Source organism: Artemia franciscana, chromosome 5 (assembly GCF_032884065.1).
Source record: "Artemia franciscana chromosome 5, ASM3288406v1, whole genome shotgun sequence".
NCBI lineage: Eukaryota > Metazoa > Arthropoda > Branchiopoda > Anostraca > Artemiidae > Artemia > Artemia franciscana.
This window is the reverse complement of record NC_088867.1, coordinates 48,533,640-48,553,966: the sequence shown is the minus strand read 5'-3', so window position 1 is coordinate 48,553,966 and position 20,327 is coordinate 48,533,640. Positions and strand designations below refer to the sequence as shown.

The following is a 20,327-nucleotide window of genomic DNA, read 5'->3' as shown; positions in this document are numbered from 1 at the left end:
CTCATAATGTTCCCATATTCTTTTATTAGATTGTTACGAACATATGGTAGAGACAACTTGTGTATAAATAAACTTGTGAGTAGATACTAACCTTGGGAATTTCATTTTCTTCATCGAGAACATATCCAGGACCTAGAGGCGAATCCCCTGTCTCCTCACTCATTATTGATGCTTTCGAATATTGGGGAAGACATTTCGATGGAACTTTAACCTTGAATAAAATAGAACTTAGGGGAAATTTGAACAAAAATAAGAAAACTATTAAATTAATTCTCTGCCATTCCACCTGTCTTTCTTCCCCTCTAAAATATAATTTTTTTTTATTCTTTAGCCTTTCTAATTATTCTTTAAGCCTTTCTAAAGAAACCTGAAAACAACTAGAGCAAGAGATAGGGGATTGAACAGCAAAAGCACAAATCACCAAAACATAGCATTTTAATTTGCATTGTTTCACTTAAATAAAAGCTTTCTAAATAACTTTAAATTAAACTCAAGTTAATTCTTCAGTATACAGCAAAACAAACGACTCCGGACATCATTTCGTCCGCTGACTACTCCAAACACTGAAATAAATTCGTGTAAAATTGATGAAATTTTAGAGGGATTAAAATTCCCTCTATATCCACTGACGTACTACACCATTCACAATGGTATTGGGCGAGATTTTTACTCCTGATTCCTACTGTTCAATGCATATGCAATTTCACAATCAAAACTAACAGGATTTTTTTTTTCAATTTCCCATTTTTTTTTTTATGTGTTTTCCATATTTTCTTAAAGCTGTTTTCTTTTTTGTTGCTTTTTATTTGTTTTTCCCTGTTGCTAAACGCTTCTGGATGTAAAGGCAAAATAATCAGACTTTTTTTTATTAATTTTGTATTCAAAAATTGTTTTTTTTTTATCCTTCATTGTCTTAGAAAATTTACCCGTTATTAACAGCTTTTCTTCCAGTTATAACAGAAAGCCAGTGTAGTCTATGGAATTATTTAGACAAAACTTTTGTATCAACAATCTAATAGCTGTATAGTTTCAATCCCTAAATATGCATCAAACTCATGTTTTAAAAAGATTAAATTTAAATAATATATTTTTTTCAGAGGAACAACTCAAAGTCCCCAAAATCATATTCCAAAAAATATTGGAAAAACACTCCACGGCCAAGGTGCAAAAATTATTAAGTATGAATTGTCACTTCCAAAAAATGAAAAATTATTGTGAAACTGTATCATATATTTCTGTATCTGTTCTAGTTAGAATTTTGAACAAAGGGAAACAATGTATGGGTTTGAGAGAAAAACAAGAATAAAATGCTCCCAGAGTTCCACCTGACTTCTTATCCTTTTTATGTTTTTAATCAGTTTCTAGGAATAAAACGCCGTTGACCTTTGATTATTTTCAAACAGATCCTTACAGGTTAGAAGTACATTTAACTCGTGATTTCTCTCACGTAGTAATTCTATATTAAAAGAAATTTATTGATTTCCTACGCTATTTTTTCACAAAATTTCAATGTCCTACCAACAAGCCAAAAGTCACGAAATTTCAAAAGAATGTTTAATTACATAAAAGCCAATTTAAGAGGTTTGTGACGCAAATTCATTTAAGCGAAACATCGTTAAAATTTCTTTAAACTTGAAATGTAATATATTGATAAAAAGTGTAATAAAACTTAATAGATATACAAAGCTGTATGTTAGATTGGGCTGGGCAAGTCACTCTGGGGTGAAAGTTAATTGAAAGCTAGCAAAGTTAAAAGTGAAAGCTAGCATGCATTGCTGAGCTTCAAGAAAAAATGCTTCATAATGACAGCTTGTCCAGAGGAGAGCTCAACAAAAGATCACAGCAGCAACAGCAAAAAACAACAACAAGAAGTTATTACTGTTATATTCGTTAAATTATTGATATATTTATTCTAATATTGTTATATTTTCATGGTCTTGTCTCAGCAACAAAATACAACCGCAATTGCAAAAAAAAATTACAACACAAGCACAAGATAACAACAGAGATCACAACAGTAACAGCGACAGCGAGAATATAGCAACACGAAGTTCTAACTGTTATTTTAATTGTTAATTGAATTTGTTTTTGAAATTAATCATAAAATAAATTACTTTTTGATTGTTTTTCTTCTATCCTAAAATGCTTTCAGGAAATTAATTATTGAATTTCAGCATAAAAAGTGGGGCATCGAGAAGAGCGGCAACCCCGACTTATATATAAGATTGTCTCTGTTCGTTTCAATTTCGAATATGAATTCTTAATTTCATTTGGAAACCTTATTTTTTATCTACTTAAATAAATGTCAATAAATAGTAATTGCATCATGGGTAGGAGAACAGACATTATACTATTTTCTTTTTTTTCTTTTTCTTTTTTGGCTAAGAATTTACTTGTTAAGACTGCTAACTTAACTTATTTTGACTACTTCTTCCAACAAATTACTTTCCATTGTCTTACCGTTTTAATATGTCCTTGAAGTTCGTTCATATGTTCATCAGGACCACCAGATTCCGTTAACTTTAGAAACGTACCCCCTGTCTCCATTCGCGCCAAGGTCAAAGCGGAGAGGTCGGTAATGGTATTATCAACTTGAACACTTGAAAACTCTTCCAGGAGGCGAACATTGGGACTCAGTAGAAGCACACCATTTTCTACTTCCGTTCCTGATGATAATATAATACTTGTTGGAAGGTAAGACTTCCCACTGTGAGTCAAGCTAGTTACTGGGCGCGGCGCTTCAACTAGTTCGAGCACGTTCACTACCTGGGATTCACCTTTCTTCTTATGAAACTTTACCTGAAAATTAATAAAATGCATTCAAATAAACTAGAATAAGTCCAATAGTTTCAAGAATGGTAGTCCTCAAATGTCTCCGCTCAAAGAACCCTTGAAGTACCAATAGTAAAAATGGAATATGATAGCTTCAATTTGTCACAACCATATGAATCTTTAAGAGTTAAGCAAAACCAGCAATTTAAATTTTAATAATAAGGAACTCTATGTAATCATACATTTTTTTTTAGTAGAAGCAGGGACAAAATTTAAAAAAAAAGAAACGTGGGTGACAAATCAGCAAAAATTTAGTTATATTAAATTTAGTTGACAGTCCTAATAAGACAATTCTATGTAAAAAAAAATATTATAATGCATCTGTTCCCATGCTAATCCCTAATAAACATTAATAGGCCTTTGATAAAATTATATAAGAAAAATCCCTAATAAACAAATAATAAATAACCTAATAAACTAATCCCTCATAAACATTAAAAAGAAAACTCAGCAAGGTTGCCAAATAAGAAAAGTGATGATCAAGACTGAAATTTCACCTTAAAAATAACAAAATGGGTTCAAATAAGTTCGAATAGGTCCCAGAGTTTCTTTAATATTAAATCTCAAACTCTTCCCCTTAAAAAAAATCCTCCAAGTACCTGCCATCACGAAAATATAGCTTACCATCACCCAGTAAGTATATTTTTACCAAAATATAGCTTACCATACAGCTTACCATCAGTACGCAAATATAGCGTACCAATGAAATGATTCTTTCGTCATTTTGATAAACTGTTAAATCACTTTGAAGAAAAAAGTGATGTATGGGAAATTTGTGCATATATACGATTCAGAGTATATATATGACCATTGGGGGGAGGGTCGGTTAAAGTTCACTCAATAAAAAATGAATGTTTTATATTTGGATTCAGGATGAAGTTCTGGTTAAAAGTATGTCTATTTCTTAGCTATCTCAATAATATATAATAATATAAAAAAAAATATAGTATATATAACAGAATATAATATATATAATAATAATGTAACAATGAAATATTATAACAAAAATGATATAATAAAACAATTTACTCAATCAGTGTATGCACTTTTTGAGTTTTTCTCGGGGCAAAAGAGCACATTGTCCCCCTTCTATGATATTTTAATGAATTTTTCATTATTGCAAATGTTTTACACGTTTTTGAATCTTTTGGGGAGCCAAGTCCCTTTTGATCCTCCACCAGAGAGCGCCAAGCCATCCTTGGTAGATTGCCAAAGATTAATCCGACTGAACACAATTTCAAGGTTGGGAACACGGCCACTGTTAAACGAAATCTCATACTCTTCTAGCCAAAAGAGATAACTTTTTTCTTGAAGAGCAGTGGGAGTGTTGACTTTTTCTTACTTCCGGCAATTTTTGAATCAACGCGATTTAAAAAGAAATCATGGTAAATGAAAATATAAAGAAACTCCTCGAAAACAAATAAAACATTCACTTTTTATTAAGGCAAAAACTGGCATTCAACACACATTACGTGAGGTGCTAAATATGAAACTATTTTATCTACTTATTTTACAGGTGAAAAATAAACATCTTTTCCTTACTTTTTTTTCCTTACTTATGTAAATGAAACTATATACCCCTTTCGCTTGCGGAGCATAACAATGGACTATAAAATAGGGATTTACGCAGAGGGCCTCACCACCCCCCGCCCCAAAAGAATTCTAGAATTTTGGGCACTTTTTATTCTAATTATCAAACAAAAACCATTTTTGTTTATTACTGCTCCCTCCCAAATTATTTTGTTTAATTGCTCTCAAAATAATTTCCTGGGTAATTACCCAATGAAAAACATACTTTCGCTCAAATTCTCTGGCTTGAAGCAAATAAAAGGCAAAGGTAGAAAAATGCAGGTAAACGAAAAATAAGTATTTAAGGTTCAAAAATGCTTTCTTTTGAAAAACAAAGAGTCATCCATTTCTGAAAGATGAAACGTACAAAAAAAAAAGAAAAAACAAACATGTTAATGCTTTACATACTGGCAAAAAAAAAACCTGTACTGGAAAAATATTACAGTTCAAATTAGGAGATGAAATGAAAACCTTAAGAGCCAAAAAATAATAAGACTGCATCTATATATAAAACCTAAAAGAGACAAATTAATTAAAATTATGCAAAAAATAATAAGTTAGGAGGTTTCAGGTAGGGGCCATAAGTCTGAAGGCCCCCTTATGTGTGAACCAGGGTTCATTGCACAAAAAATCAATTTTAAACCTAAAAATCTAGATTTTCGCTAATGTCGATATAATTTTTACACAATATTTTTGGGACTTCCCCCCATCCCCTTTGTATACAAGGCCGTATCCAGGGGGAGGGGAGAGGAGGTTTGAACCCCTCCCCCGAAAATGTTCGTCTGCTTCGTAAAATGTAACAAAATGAATATGAACAAATTTTTGGCGAGTTTTTTAAAAGTTTTAAATTCTCCCCCTCCCTGAAAAGATAAATGTCCACACCTGGACAAAAATCATAGAAACGGTTCCTGTCTGTGAACAGACAGCTGTCATTTACTCGCCGGATGTACACATGGTATGTAAACAACAATAACAATAAAATAATTATGAGAGCCAAAGAAACAAATTCTAAGACTTTAAGTATAGAGTATGGTTAAAAATGAGTACAAGCATAGTATAAAACTTGTTGCGAGATAATTTTGCAATCACTGAACTGTGAAAAGAAAATCGTCTCATTTCAAACCGCGAAAATATGTTAAACAGTACATTTTAAAAAGACAGAAACGTATAAAATTTCAGTTTTGCGACAAATTTATCACCAAATATGCTCTGGTTTACGATTGTTTTGTTTTTAATTTTAATTATAAGGAAACACTGCTTGTGGTTTTTTTTTCGCATTGAAGAATACATAACCTTGGCGAGTAAATATTAAAATTTTCTCAAATCCACAATTTCTAATATCCTTAATTATAATCTAATGTCTGTAGTATTTAGACGACAGATATACTTCCAATCTTGTATTGCAGTAGAAATACAGTAGTATATTTAAGTAATATATCCAGTACTTAGAATAGTATATAACTATAAGTCCCTTCTTTGAAATTCGCCCACGGGAAAAATAGAAAAATAGTTTTTAACTTGATCCCACCCTAATAAATAAACCCCCCGAAATGGCAGGTTCGCCCCCTTAAGCGTTCCTATGAATTCGGGCCTGGCAAACTTTTTTAAGCACCAGCCCCTGTTGGGTAAAACTTCTGACAGGTGGCGTCGATGCATCGAAATCGAGGGCAGGGACAATTTTTTTATCAAGGGAAGAGGAGTAAATTTCCGTTTTTTCAAAGTAACTACTAAAAAAAGTCATTGTTCGATGAAAATATTTTAAAAACATTTTTTTTTTAACTCTAGAAGTAATTATTGGATAATTTAATTAAAGAATAACAATCAGCCTGGAAATTTGGTATCAGTGACAATCAATTTCACATCAGAGATGGGGTTTTTCAAGCTTTATTGAACCAACAATAAGCTCATAGTAACTGAATTTAATAATCAATTCAATAATATCAATAATATCTTTAATAATGAATTTTAACTGCAATTTTTTTGCATCAAAGAATACGTGACCTTGGAGAGGAATTTCTAGGTTTTCTCTATTCATCATGAGCTCCGCAATGTCTAATGCTCCTTAATTGCAGTAGTTCTCCAGGAAAAACGAAGTATTTCAAAATTTATATTTATTAGAATCTTTATACTAGTTTGCTATAGCGACGTAGATACAGGGTTCCCACCTGGTAAAAAAATATCACTATATTTAGTGGTTTTTTTTTTTTTTTTTTTTTTTTGGTTGATTTAGCGATTTTCTTCAATAAGCTAGTGATTTATGCGCTAATTTAGTGACTTTTTTAGGTAAATTAAAAAAAAAAACACTAGAAGTCAATCTCATTGACTCGTATCTCGTTTTAGTTCCATATTTCTCGTTTTTATTTCCTGTTTCTCATTTTCGTTTCCTGTTTCTCGTTTTGTTTCCTGTTCCTCGTTTTTATTTCCTGTTTCTCGTTTTCTCGCTCCTGTTTCTCGCGTTTTCGACATTGTTAATTCGTTTGTGTAAATAGCTAAAGTAGTGCTAAAAAATAAGCGGTAAAATATGCTATTTTACAAATTCAAAGAAAACACAAAAAAGGGTCACTTGTTAAATCCACTAACGAAATAAGGCATGGAGGAGTTTGCAAATCTATTCATAAGACATTTGACGGGCTGTAGTCTGTTCTGATGCCTGACAGATCATCTGATTGATGAGGAAGGTGGGAAAATAGATAGGTGCTTCTCGTTTTTGGTTTTCGTTCTCGGTTTGATGGTAAAAGTTTAGGTCAGGTTATAAATCTCATAAATGGGTTAGAAACCTAACCTAACCTGTCACTATCAAATATTGCATTAAACTGACAAAACTGGATAAATCTAAGGAGAAAAAAATAGAAAAAAAAAGAAAAAAAATAGAAGAAAAAAGTAGAAAAAAAGAGAAAAAAATAGGAGAAAAAATAGATAGGTGCTTCTCGTTTTTCCTAATAGATTTTCCGTTGCACAATCAAAGCCAGCTGCTTTCGATACTGGCAAAAAATATGAATATAAATATATATTTAAAATAAAAATATAGAAATAAGTTTTGATGCCAGCTTTATAAACAGTTTTTCGATGCAGATTTATAAGCAGTATTAGCATAGAGATATTCTACTAATGACATAACTAATGACAGAAATAATTTAAATTTAAACAGACATAAACAGACATAATTTAAAACAAGCGAGAGCAACCGCATTCTTCGTTCTTATGTCTGTGATCCCACAAGCTATTGGAATAGTTCCTTATAGTTCTAATATTCTCTGAGTCAGTATATAATAACAATTATTTGTTATTCATTTGTTGTTATTTTTTCAGTAATTTTGCTTGAATGGTGATTTTTTTTTTTTTTGGATGTTATGAGAAATAACAAAAAAATGTTTAATGAACATATTATGGCAGTTTTCCACATTTAACGATGTATTTTGGGTTGACACGTGCAGTGGTGGTTCTGGCCTTTCTTGCGCTCGGGGTATATCTTGCTTAAATCCCCCCATGTCCCCCAAACATTTTTAGGTCAAATATATTTATTTAAGTATGTCTAAAATTAATTAAATTCTGAGTATTTACTTTTATTTCCAAGGAAATGGTGATGAAAACATGGTCATAACCATTCAATTATTTATTTAAATTTTGCACCCCTAAAATTTCTTCAGCTGGGGCAATTGCCTCCTCTGTTCCCTCTCTAACCGCCTGTGTACGCATGGTATCCTAACAACTTTGTATTTTAAGTTCATGGTTTGGCTATCTATAGGAAGACCAAATTAAGAACCTTAATTATACTATATATGTTTATTAAACGCTAGCATGCAGACTCTTAATGACAATTTGATAATTCCAATGAAGAAATAATTTCAATTAAGAAAAAATGTACAACAAGCAAACTTGGGTTTTCGCCATGAAACAATCGCAGCAGAAATAACAGTAACATGATCAATGTATTTAACGTTTTTCTATTTTCTTTTACTCAATGAATCCTTAGTAGCACCAACTGGGGGGGGGGGGGAATGGCCCAAGGAATTTGAAAAAAATTGTATTTTCAGTGTAAGATGTTTTTGTTGTCTTTTGCTTGAAAGTTGGAAAAAAAAATCCCCCCGCACCTTGATTTTTATATTCTCACCTGGATTTTGAAAAACATTTTGTATGTTATTTTCATTGAAAATTTACTTTTTTGTAATTTCACAAAAAAAAATCCAAAAAACAAAAATGGTTGTTAAGGTATTTTCATTGAAAAATGGATTCTCTTGAAGTTTCACTGAAAAATTCAAAAACAAAAATTCCCCCACAAAAAATACCCCCACCCCCTTAATTTCTGTAAATTTTTACCACTGTGTCTTTAATAATATTGATTACAGTCATTTTTACAGAAGCAAAGTTGGCAGACGTCCAAAATAGCCAGTCAATAAGACCAAATTGAATATTCTATGTGCTAACTCGGGTGATAAATCTTTACCGCCAAAGAGACAATAACAATGGATGAGCGAAGACTAATTATTCCAAAAATTGAATATTTGAATAAAAATGGGTGTCCATTAATTTACACTCAAAGAAGAAGCGTTCTTTTATCAAACCGGACACGTGCTAAATACACGTGTTAAACACGTTTTAAACCTTTTTTAAACATGTTAAGTTATTAAACTTTAAACGTGTGTTAAATATCACATGTGATGCATGATCTTTAAATGCTTCTTCATCAAAAGTCAATTTACGAAAATAAAAATATATTTATTTTTGAATCACCTCAAAATGCCAAAAAGGCCTTTTTTTCCTAAATTAGGGACATGTATCTGCACATGAGGAGGTGGGTGGGAGCTTCTCTCCTATGCATTCTTATGAGACACCTCTCCCAATACATAATTAAGGATAAGCGCATAAAATGTAACCAATAAGCTGAGTATTTCGGCCAAATCTGTTTTTCTCTTTCAAAAACGTATCAGAGTATACCTCTTGGAATAATAGTATGATACTTCCCAAGGCAGTGGCCGATCCAGGGGGCACGGGGGGCGCCCCCCTGACGTAGTGGTAGATTTGTGGTTGGGGACCACTTGCTCTAGTTTGGGTTAAGATGAAAGTTTTTTTTTGTAATTGCTTTTAATAGTTGAGTTTTTAATAAGTTTTTAATTATTAAGACTGTTACGTTTTGCAAACGAGTTTGAGACGAGGTTGCAGTTAGTTTGTGCGGTCTCTATTAGATTTTACTAATGACAGATACCACCGAAAAGTATTTTATTAAATTTAGGTTTATCAAGGGGATCTATCCGTATTACCACAAAAGCCAACTGGGAGGCGAAAATCTTCATTTCGTAATAACAAGGAGGGGAAATTTAAAATCCTAACTTCTTTCGGCTGTCGAAATGATATTTCACGATTGTTCTGTCACAACGGGGTCGAAAAGCAAAATATTTACTTCTTTTTACTGTCAAAAATTTGTTTTCGGGTCTTGCTATGGCACTGAGGTGAATAAATTGATATCATTACTTTTTTTGGCTGTCTATTTTGGGTTTTGGGGTTTGCTTTTTTGCAAAGCAGGGTGGGTTTTACAACATTGTTGTTTTTAGGGGATTTATATAATGAAAAATAAAAGTATGAGAAGTGCAAAAACTATTAATTTAAGTTTTGGATTTTGGTGAGCAAATGGTTGCCTCTTTTTTGCCTATTTTCATCTAATTAAAGCTCTGCATTATATGACATATCACCTCCTCTGTTCATCCTAAAACATTAAATAAAGGCCAAAACTCTTTAGAATTTTGATAAAGGTTCGTATAAATATATAATTAAAACTAAGTATACGAGTCGAAATACTCCTTCAAAGATCGGAGTTACGAAAAATATATTTTCGAAAAAATGTTTATAAAAGAATGTTTATAAAATGTGAAAAATGCATTATTTCTTTATCTAGCTGGCATAGATATGTCACTGAATTCTCAGTTGAATCAGTAGAATGGCATCGATTTTTTTCAAATATTTAAATGTTGATAAAAAGTGGAAATTCACACAACTTCAGTAAACCACGGAAACGGAATGTAACTACAATATTACTTCAGAATTTCTCACCTTCTCAAGACCAACCAGTCAAAATAATGTGGTTATGATTTTGTAGAGGTTGCATACATTTGTCCATAAAATGTCTAAACTGCGATATATATATACCGCTGAGGATTTTTATACTTATTTTGATACATACCATCGAATCATAATTTCCACGATTAGTTGTTTATAAATCAAAACACGACAATTCTCTTGCTTAATGCTAAATCTGAGTCAAATATAAATTTTTTATTTTTGTGCTCAACAGACATATCGAGATTTAAACTTTGAATTGAATATATGAATATCTCAAGATTTAAAAAAATGAATTAGAAACCCACCACAGCTTAAAACCATGAGAACTTAAATCACCTATCTATACTTATCAAATACAAAAATAACAAACACATAATTATTTGTTTTTTAAGGAGTATTTCGACTCATATACTTAGTTTGAAACTCATGCCTACATGCATCTCCATGAGAGTTAATATTTTTCTGACGATTTTGGTCTTTATTCAAATACTTTACGATGAATAGAAGAGAAATTCTAACGAAGAGCTCCAAACTGATAAGACTCTAGAATGACAGGACTAGCCATTATAAACACTCACCAAAACATTGAGGTAGACATCGACCGTGTAATAAATAGATATGGCGGTTGTGGAAATACAGAAATAGACTTTTCTTATAAAATTGTGAATTATGTAACTTAAGCAAAATATATTCAACTTTAAAAAGTGGAAAGATGCGATACGTTGTTATGAAAAGTAAAATTTTGATTAGTAAACTTTTGAGATTTCGTCAATGTTGAAACTGTTTATTAAAATACTATTTTTAAAAAAGAAATAGTGATAAGTTAATGCTTTATTGCTTAAAACCATGGTTTTAAATTTTTCCATGCATTTCTATCTCTTCGTTCTGTTTTTCTTGTTACACCCCTAAAACAACTAGTATTAATGTTAAATATATATTTTACGAATATACAAGTTTTATCTTTATCCTCATTTCCTACTCTTCATTACTATCATAGTTACTAAGCGATATCATAAAGTTAAGCGACATACTAATTGTTTGACCTATACAAATTGTCACAAAGAGTGCATGACCCCAAAAGATGGTTCAAGAACAATCTTTTTTTGACAATAAAAAGCTGAGCTCACTCGCTATAGCGGTCAGAAGTGCAAAGGCAAAATGAAAACTGAAACTTATTTTTCAGTTTATCTACTCTCCTGCAGAATTTGTGCAATTCAACATAGCTCATTTTGAATTAACGCGGCCAAGTTGTCAATTTAGGAGCCCTGTTGAAGCACTAACAATCCGATTTCCTTAGTTTGCTTTATTCTGTAAAAAAAAAATAAAATGCTGCGACTTTTCGCGGTTTAAAATTTTATATAAAAGAATCAATAAAATATTAAGCAATATAAGTTCTTAACTCGAAATTTATTCACCCAACGCAAGTTCCGAGTTTAAACTAATTTTAAACCAATAAGGTTTCAAAAAGGCGCGGTCATTGTCTTTCCAGACGAGGGATCATGTTGTTTACAAAAGTACATAAAAAAAGTGAAATAAAAGCTCACTTTTAACACGAAATTAGAGCAGGAATCACCCTGTTTCTCTTTCGTAAGCCCAAAAAAATGAAATCTTACCTGAACATCATAATGAACACTACAGTCAGACGGATCGACACTCAGCCAGGCAACGGCTACCTTGCCCCCATTCGATGACAAAAGTAAAGTGGGCCCCGTACTTAGGTCAAAATATGACTCTGTTACTGCATGCACCATGATCTTCCCATGAAGAATTAACTCGTCTTTATCTTCATCAACTCTCAGACCCAATTCCCCCGCATAGAGAGCTTCAAGGTCACGAGGAGTTAAACGCCCTGTTGTTCCATTTGCCCAGTTCCCCACAAGACTTAGTTCCTGGACTATTCTTTTTTTCTTTCCCTTTGATTGGATTGCTTCAATAGCCAATGTCGAAGCAGAATTTACGCTATTCATAAATACTCTGTAATTCAAAGCGCCATCTTTTGAAAGGTAAAGCCAGGCAATTCCATGTGTTTTTATTTCCTCGCTAGATGGCTCCAGTATAGAGTCAAAAACATCACATGTAATTCTAGTCTCTATGATACCACTGATTTTGGCAGCAGGGAACCGTTTCGAGTAGACAGTAATTGTAACTTGACTTCGAGTGAGCTGTTTTAGTTCGTGAGGTTCTAAGACTATTCGAATTTCAATTGTGGCCACCTGAAATAAAATAAAATCATTGTAGAAATACAGCCTCTCAAAGTTTTACTGCGTTTGAAATAATTATTATGGAACAGGGTACTCAGGCTGCCATCTACAACCCAGCTCTTATTTAGCTTATTACCTCAGAAGAATTTGGTACTGCCCCTCAAAAGTAAATAAAAATCCACGTATAGTAAATAGAAATATAACCCTGCCCACGGAAGTGTTTTGGGTAAATATGTAGTGGTTGGCCTCTTCTAGAGCGGTAGCATAGTTTTGTCAAAATCCTGGAGGGGGGACATTGTTGGAGACAACTTTCGCAAATCAAGTGAAAATGACAGTGAAAACTGAAAATGAGCCATATAGTACCATAAAGGCAGATATACTGAAAAAAATGACCCGTTTCTGAGAATACTTCAATTATGCAGGTTTACCTTAGTTTTGACAAGATTTTTGGAAAAACTAGATTTTAGCTGGGGGGAGGCTAACTGATATCTGGGGGAAGGGGAAAACGGGGGTCTCAGAAGGGCAGTTCCCCCCTGCCCCATAGCAAATTACACCCCTGCTCTAGAGAAAACATGCTAAACAAATTAAAGAAGTACCGTTGGATTCTTCATTTTATGCCATTTCCAAATATCAAATTCGTTTTTCTGACAACCCCCCCCCCCTGACGAAGCCTTAATAATACATTTCATTATCACATGATCACGTCATCCTTCTTTGTCAATACGGCTTTCTGCGTTCTCAACTCTGACGAAATTTAGTTTTGCCAAAGTGAGAACAATACAACTATGAATGTAAATATTATTTGAAATAGTTTTTAGAAGCTGATAGCAATGGAAGATACATGATAACCTGATTATTACAAACATGCTGCATTTTATAAAGTAACAAATTCATCGTCTGGGAATTTTCCTTTAGTATTTCATATATTCCTAGAACTGTATATCGGAGTATCAGGGGGGGGGTGCGATGCAATGTCAGAAAATTGACCACGATTTTTGCAATTAGCGTAAAATAAGGAATCTAATGATACTACTTTTATTTGTTTAGCATGCTTCCTTCAGAAAAGGCCAAGCACTAAATATTTATCCTTTCTTGATAATCAGCAAATAGAAAATGTACATGTAATTTTATCACAATCCAAGGGAGGGGATCTGGGCCCTCCTTGGCTCACTCAGCTACTTTCCAATGAATTTCTAATTCAAATCATAGCGTAAAAAAACCAACCCATATCTCACTGTTGCCGTATCATGAACTTTTTTTAATGCTACCGATAGATAATCTAGCATAAAGAATGAATCGCTAACGACTAAAATTAATTACTACCTAGTTCCTGGTGCCAAAAAAGAACTAGCAAAAAATAATTAAGACTTCAAAAACGTGTGGCAACCTCGGTTGATTGAGTGCTAGACGGATCTGGAGAGCGTCACGCAGAGATTAAGAGGCCAAAGAGGATGTATAAAACAAATGAGTCATCTGAGAAAAAAAACATGAAGCGCCTCGAAATTAAGCGCGAGGTATGGATGAGCCACATATCTGAGATTCTATTTCCTAGTTTTTGTTTAACGAATGGTATTCGCACTGTTGCCACTTCTAAAGTGTTTTCTGTAGAACAGTCTTGTCAACACATAAAAGGGGAAAAAATCCCATTAAGGGGACTCAATGCCTTAAAGGATCATCCTATTTTGCCCATTATATATATCTTAGTTTGTATGGTCATACTATCTAAAACTGATATTGATGTCTTGCCTTACCTTGCAGAGCTTGGATAAGAGATTCGAATAAACGACAGAAAACTAAAAGACTACATGTATATTCCCGGAAATCTTAGAAAAAATTTTTACTTCTCTCGTTATGTGCCGGAGATAGAGAAATTTAGTTTTAATGGAACTTACATCATTAGAAAGTGTGAATATTGTTTTTTTTGTTTTTTTTTTTACTAAACGGAGCAAAATTTTCTTTTTGAAGTTAAGAAAAGGGCAGTCCCTAAAAATATTCTAGTATACCTGCTAGGGAATTGCTAAAAATCAAACACAAATGAAGTTTCATTTGAGCAATTCGACAACTTTGATAATAATAATAATTTATTGTTACCCTCTGTACATAAGAAAGACGCAGAGAAGGGAGAAGGAAAAATGAGAATGAAAAGGAAAAAACAAAACAAAAATGAGAAAAAGGGAGCAGGGAAAACCAAAAGGACGCTGACAAAAATTACGCACAAATATTGACAAATTAACTTTCAGGCGCTCACTCAACCAGCGTCAAATTATATAAGATTTTACATCTTACGACACTAGGCAATTAATAGAAGTCAATCAGTGGAAAATCCACAATTATATTGCAGCAATCAGCAACTGTACGCGAGAGTTTTTGACATTTTTTTTGACATTTTTTTGACAAATCTCAAAAACACCGTACCTCGGGGTAATATAACTATTATGGGGTCCAAAACGGGATACTAAAGTTATACTTGCAAAACCTAAAGAACAACGAGCGCATTTGCTTTTTTTCAGAGGCGGAGAAAAGTTTCCAAAAGAGGCCAAAAACAACACATGTGGTGCGAGAAAAGCGTCATATAGCAGACAAAGGGTTCTCTTTTTCAAATTGGCCCTTAACCCTGGCGAAAAAACCGTAAGACTTCCTTAGCTTTTTTTTTTTCAAAGAACCAATTATCAGCTGTCTTGTGGATCTAATTGACGTTCCAAATGGAAGGCCTAAATACCCAAGTGAACGGGAAGATGAGATTGTAGTTGGACCAATTTGAATTGTATCATTGGAAGCGTTCTCCAGTCTACAGACACGAAACTCGGTTCCGGGAGTAGAAACCGAAGAGCCGGTTTCACTCAGTCCGGAGCAAACAACATAAGCGGGCGTTCTGGAATCCCTCGAGATTATCAGATAAAAGAAGAATGTCGTCGGCATGTGACAAGTGACTTGCACCGATGAATGGCTCAATTAGGTGTGGTGGAATATGTCGAGTGACTACTCTGATAGCATTATTAAACATTGCAGGGCTTAAAAACAACCTTATTTAACACCCCGGGACACACTAATACGATTACTAACAATACCTTGGAAACACATCCGGATTGTGGCCTTCTGATACCACTGAATTGAGGCTTTCTGAATTGCTTGGTAGTGAAGAACCGAATCAAAGGCCTTTGAAATGCCAATGGCACAAATACAGATTACATTTTGATTTTTAACACCAATCAAGAATCGCTAGAAAAGTTGCATGGGCCTGTGGTACTACCCGCTGAAAAAGCTTCAAAAAGTGATGCTAAACACTAGAAAAGGTGCAAAAAGTTCTCTTTGGTACTATCCGCTTTGATTGAAAGCCTTGCGGACACAGTGCACGTAAAATCTCATTGTCTTTTCAATCAAACTGCATAGTCAAACCATGCATTCTCAATAGCTCTCAATTGTGGCTAGGCCCTTGAGAGAATTTTCTAACGAGCTCTTTGTCTTTGAGACAGTCAGCCGATAATGAGTCTCGAAAAATAATTTTAAAGTATCGAATCCCATTAATTGTTTACAGTATATATTTGATCTATATTATTCCGAATACTGGCTTAAAAGGAACATGTATTACGAAATTTTTAGACTAATTTGAAATCGTCGAAAAGTTCAGAAGGAAAAAAGAGAAATAACTCTCTAGTACTTAAATTTTCTCTGGCGATTTTCTGATAGTCTAGTAAAGACAAATCCTCTGATAATGAAATCTTTTCTGGTAATTCTCTGCGAGTCTAGTAAAGAGAAGTAAAGAGTAAAATTTTCTGGTAATTAGATTACGGCATAAACAGATATCTGAATAATCAAGCATGGGACATTGGTATAATATAGATATGTTCATGAAATATGCAAATCTTGCTGGTAAAATAAAATATTGACCTAATTTTTTGAATCCTTTTCTTCGCAAAAAAAACTTAAATATCCACCTTCAACAAACGATTGTCGACGATAGTTTGAATTAGTTTAAGGGTATATTCGGTGGTGGTCTTTACAGTTTTATGAGAAAAAAATAAATGGAAACCTCTGGTTGTTTGTTAAAAAATTGATATCTCTACATTTATTAACTTAAATGAAGATACCAAAGGAAAGATTAAATGAGTGTTCTACCTTCCATACCGTAAATGGGATTTTCAAAAGATATTTTCCTTTTTGTAATGAATAGTTTAATGAAGGCTGTTGATGATGAGCTAAAGAAGAAGAACTCTTGAAGAAGCTAAAAACTGAAAAAACGACGGTGTTGGTTTTTCAGTTGTTGTTGGCAAACAAGCATTTGTGCAAGGAAGGCTTATATTTAGCCTTCAGGATATGACAAACAGTTTTGACCTCAGAAGCTCAAAAGTCTGTACTTTTGAAAAGTATCACTTAAAACAAACCTTAACACCACAAACAAGCTTCTCTTTCTAGGGGAAGTAGCAATAATTTTTCGTTTATATGTTCTGTCACTAAATTCTTCTCTCTCTAATAATCTTGAGACCTCAATATGTATCAACCGCAATTTAAACCAATCGATCATCGTAGTTCTTTTAATAAGGAAGGTTATAATACCTCATCGACTTCAAGCGTTACATTATACCTTTATCCTCGCAGCTGAACTGTAGTTGAAGTAATAAAATATAACTTTTTAGCTCATTATTACGCAAATTCAAACACGGCGAGATTCCTCCTTAAAAAATAGAGCCCTACCCACTTACCTGCCCGAGATAAGGGAGTTTAGAGTAGAAAAAAAAATGTGGGTGGCTATACGTTATCTGAACCGACACACCCTTTGTTCACCCAAGGATTTATCAGCTATAGCCAAAAAGTTCTTCTTATAGATTGTCTCTTCCCAGCTAGGTCTCTGCTTCAACCAAAATTGTTCTCGATTTATTAAAAAAAAAAATAAAATCCAAAGTTATCAATCGGACAAAGACTGAGTAGGCTACCAAAGGAATACCAATCTAAACGAGTCTAAGGGGTCGCGCACTATTTGTGGCAAGTATTTACATCCTTATACATCTGGTTGTATTTTTGGCCGTGCTCGCTATCCTGCTGTCTACATCCCCCAGTCCTGCAACCAGCTTAAGTCCATGCGATAGACAAAGGGAAAATCAGAAATGTCTTATGTTATAATGCTAAAAATAGCTTACTTTAGCACCTCTTCTGACTGGGATTAACAAAAGTAGATAAAGAAAAGTTATGGGTTGTATTCAAGAAATCACTGTGTTGAAGACAACCTCACCGTTGGAAATTTTCTGCATTGATTTAATATGACCGCTTTACATGCTCGTGTCAAAAGGGGGATAGCCAGTTTGAACTCCCTCCCCCCACTCCTTCAAAAATTTTTATCCGACTTGTACAAAAGCAGCCAAAATACCTTTAATAAATGTCCATAGAAAGATGTTTCTGTCTCCCCTCACCCCCAAAAAACCTACACACAATTCTGCCTCTTAGCATTATCATATTACTTTCCAATGAGACGCTAGATGGCAGCAAAATTGCTTGGTCTAATTTTGTTCGAGATCTCTGTTATTTATTCGTCTTTGTTTTATACCTCTGATCCCACCTCTGTTGTATACTAAAAAACAAAGTCCGTAGCCCCTTGGACAAAAGTTGGCGTCGTTCTTCCTATCAATCTTTTAGTATGTGATAAATATCTAAGGAACGTCATTATTAAAAGAAGAAAAAAGCTCTTTCATTAATCCATTCTTCTCTTAGTCACCAAAGGCGACAGCATTTCAGAAATCAAATTACATCCCATTTCCAAAATGTGTATTCTCTCAAAAAGCCGCTGGAGCAGCGTTTAAGATTGACAGTATCTTTAGTCAGATAGGTTTTAGACTGACAAACTTTAGTTTAAATAAGCTATAATTAGCGTTAGTGTGAAAGGTACCGGCGTATTTTTTTTTTGCCTTAACTAAAAAGCGTATCGAAGTGTCCTCTCATTGAATCAATTAGGACAAATTTGCTGAAAGGAACTTGGCTGAGTTTTTTTTCTCTCTTTTACATATCTAGGCCTTCTTGTTTTGTACATTATTCATTTACTGCCGTAGACGAGCCTTATCATGTTTAAATACGACATAGAAAATTGGTATTTGACTATAAATAGTTACAAAAAAAGAGCAAGCCAATTTTTTCCTTTTTAGGACAGTAATTCGAAGACGTAAGGACATACTCAGCCAAGCGTAATAGGCAAACTGTTAGGCACGTGCAAGAAGCGGCGGGGTCAACTTGGCAGGGTCGAGTCATCCCCAGATGTCTATATTTTTCGGAGTTACCTCACACTTTTACACGCCATTGCCCTTTTTTCCAATTAAGTACAGCTTGAACCTCCTCCCACCACCCAAAACGGATTTTGGCTTTAAGCGAACATAACGCGGCGCTTAAAAGAAGGAGCCATAATCAATTTGGAATCGAATGAGGAATAAGAAAAAACCCCAAGGGCTACGAAGAATATATGATTTCCTCCCTTCGTTTCTACGAACAATATAAGTTTCAAGTCATTGCCCTTTTTCCAATTAAGTACGGCTTGAACCCCCTCCCACCATCCAAAACGGATTTTGGCTTTAAGCGAACATAACGCGGCGCTTAAAAGAAGGAGCCATAATCAATTTGGAATCGAATGAGGAATAAGAAAAAACCCCAAGGGCTACGAAGAATATATGATTTCCTCCCTTCGTTTCTACGAACAATATAAGTTTCAAGTCATTGCCCTTTTTTTCAATTAAGTACGGCTTGAACCCCCTCCCACCACCCAAAACGGATTTTGGCTTTAAGCGAACATAACGCGGCGCTTAAAAGAAGGAGCCATAATCAATTTGGAATCGAATGAGGAATAAGAAAAAACCCCAAGGGCTACGAAGAATATATGATTTCCTCCCTTCGTTTCTACGAACAATATAAGTTTCAACTCATAAAGTTTAGAGTAAGCATATTCGTAATTTAATATCAGATAACTTGTGTGCAAAGCCGTAGCTGGGATTTTCAGCAACGATGGACATTGTCAGTTTTTGCACCCCTCTTAGTCATCATTACCTTAATATAAGCAGATCATAGCATTGACGACTGTAAGGATGTTCCGGGGGGGATTACGCAAAAAAAATCTCAAAAACGGATTAAAAACTTGTTTACACAAATTGTTGTTACTTTTTAACGGGTAAGACGAAAATTTCGCGGGGTTCAAACCCCGTAGCCCCCTGGCCCTGGATACGACCTTGTCGCCTACCCCCTGAAATACTGAATTTCTCGACACTTCTTGTTCAGATTGTTAAATTAAACTTTTTTTATTTATTGAGCCTCTCCCTTATACTTTCCCAAGTATAACCCCCTCCCAAATAACAAAATCCTCGGAACATGTCTGGCATACGCTAAACGTAATGCACGATCAAGGGCTGGGACAGAACAGTGTCGTGTCTTTGAGGACAACTGTCCCCCTAGCTACCCCACTCCTTGGGTCTTCTGTAAAACTGAGGCTTAGTGTGTATTTGATTCTATTCAGGAATAAAAAGGTGTTTTTACTATAAAAAGGTGTTTAAAGGTGGACGTTACTCCTACGCCTAGTTTACCCCTCAATGGCTTGCTTTTAAATAGGACTTGTTTAGATCTTCCAAACTTTTCACCATTTGGTGTATTTGGGGAGGTAGAAATCGAAGACCAATCCTTATCTTTGCCCAAAGTATGGAAATG

The 20,327-nt window shown here is 34.0% G+C and overlaps 1 protein-coding gene across 1 annotated transcript in view; it reads right to left on the bottom strand.

Annotated features, from left to right (window-relative positions):
• The window catches only part of LOC136027527 (dorsal-ventral patterning protein Sog-like), a 167,361-nt gene that overhangs the window by 25,648 nt on the left and 121,386 nt on the right, over positions 1 to 20,327 (bottom strand). The window contains exons 8-10 of the mRNA XM_065704875.1: positions 12,069 to 12,668; positions 2,461 to 2,799; positions 92 to 211 (exon numbers count right to left, since the gene is read on the bottom strand). Coding sequence (XP_065560947.1) covers positions 92 to 211; positions 2,461 to 2,799; positions 12,069 to 12,668 — 1,059 coding nt within the window. The remainder of the gene's footprint in view (positions 1 to 91; positions 212 to 2,460; positions 2,800 to 12,068; positions 12,669 to 20,327) is intronic.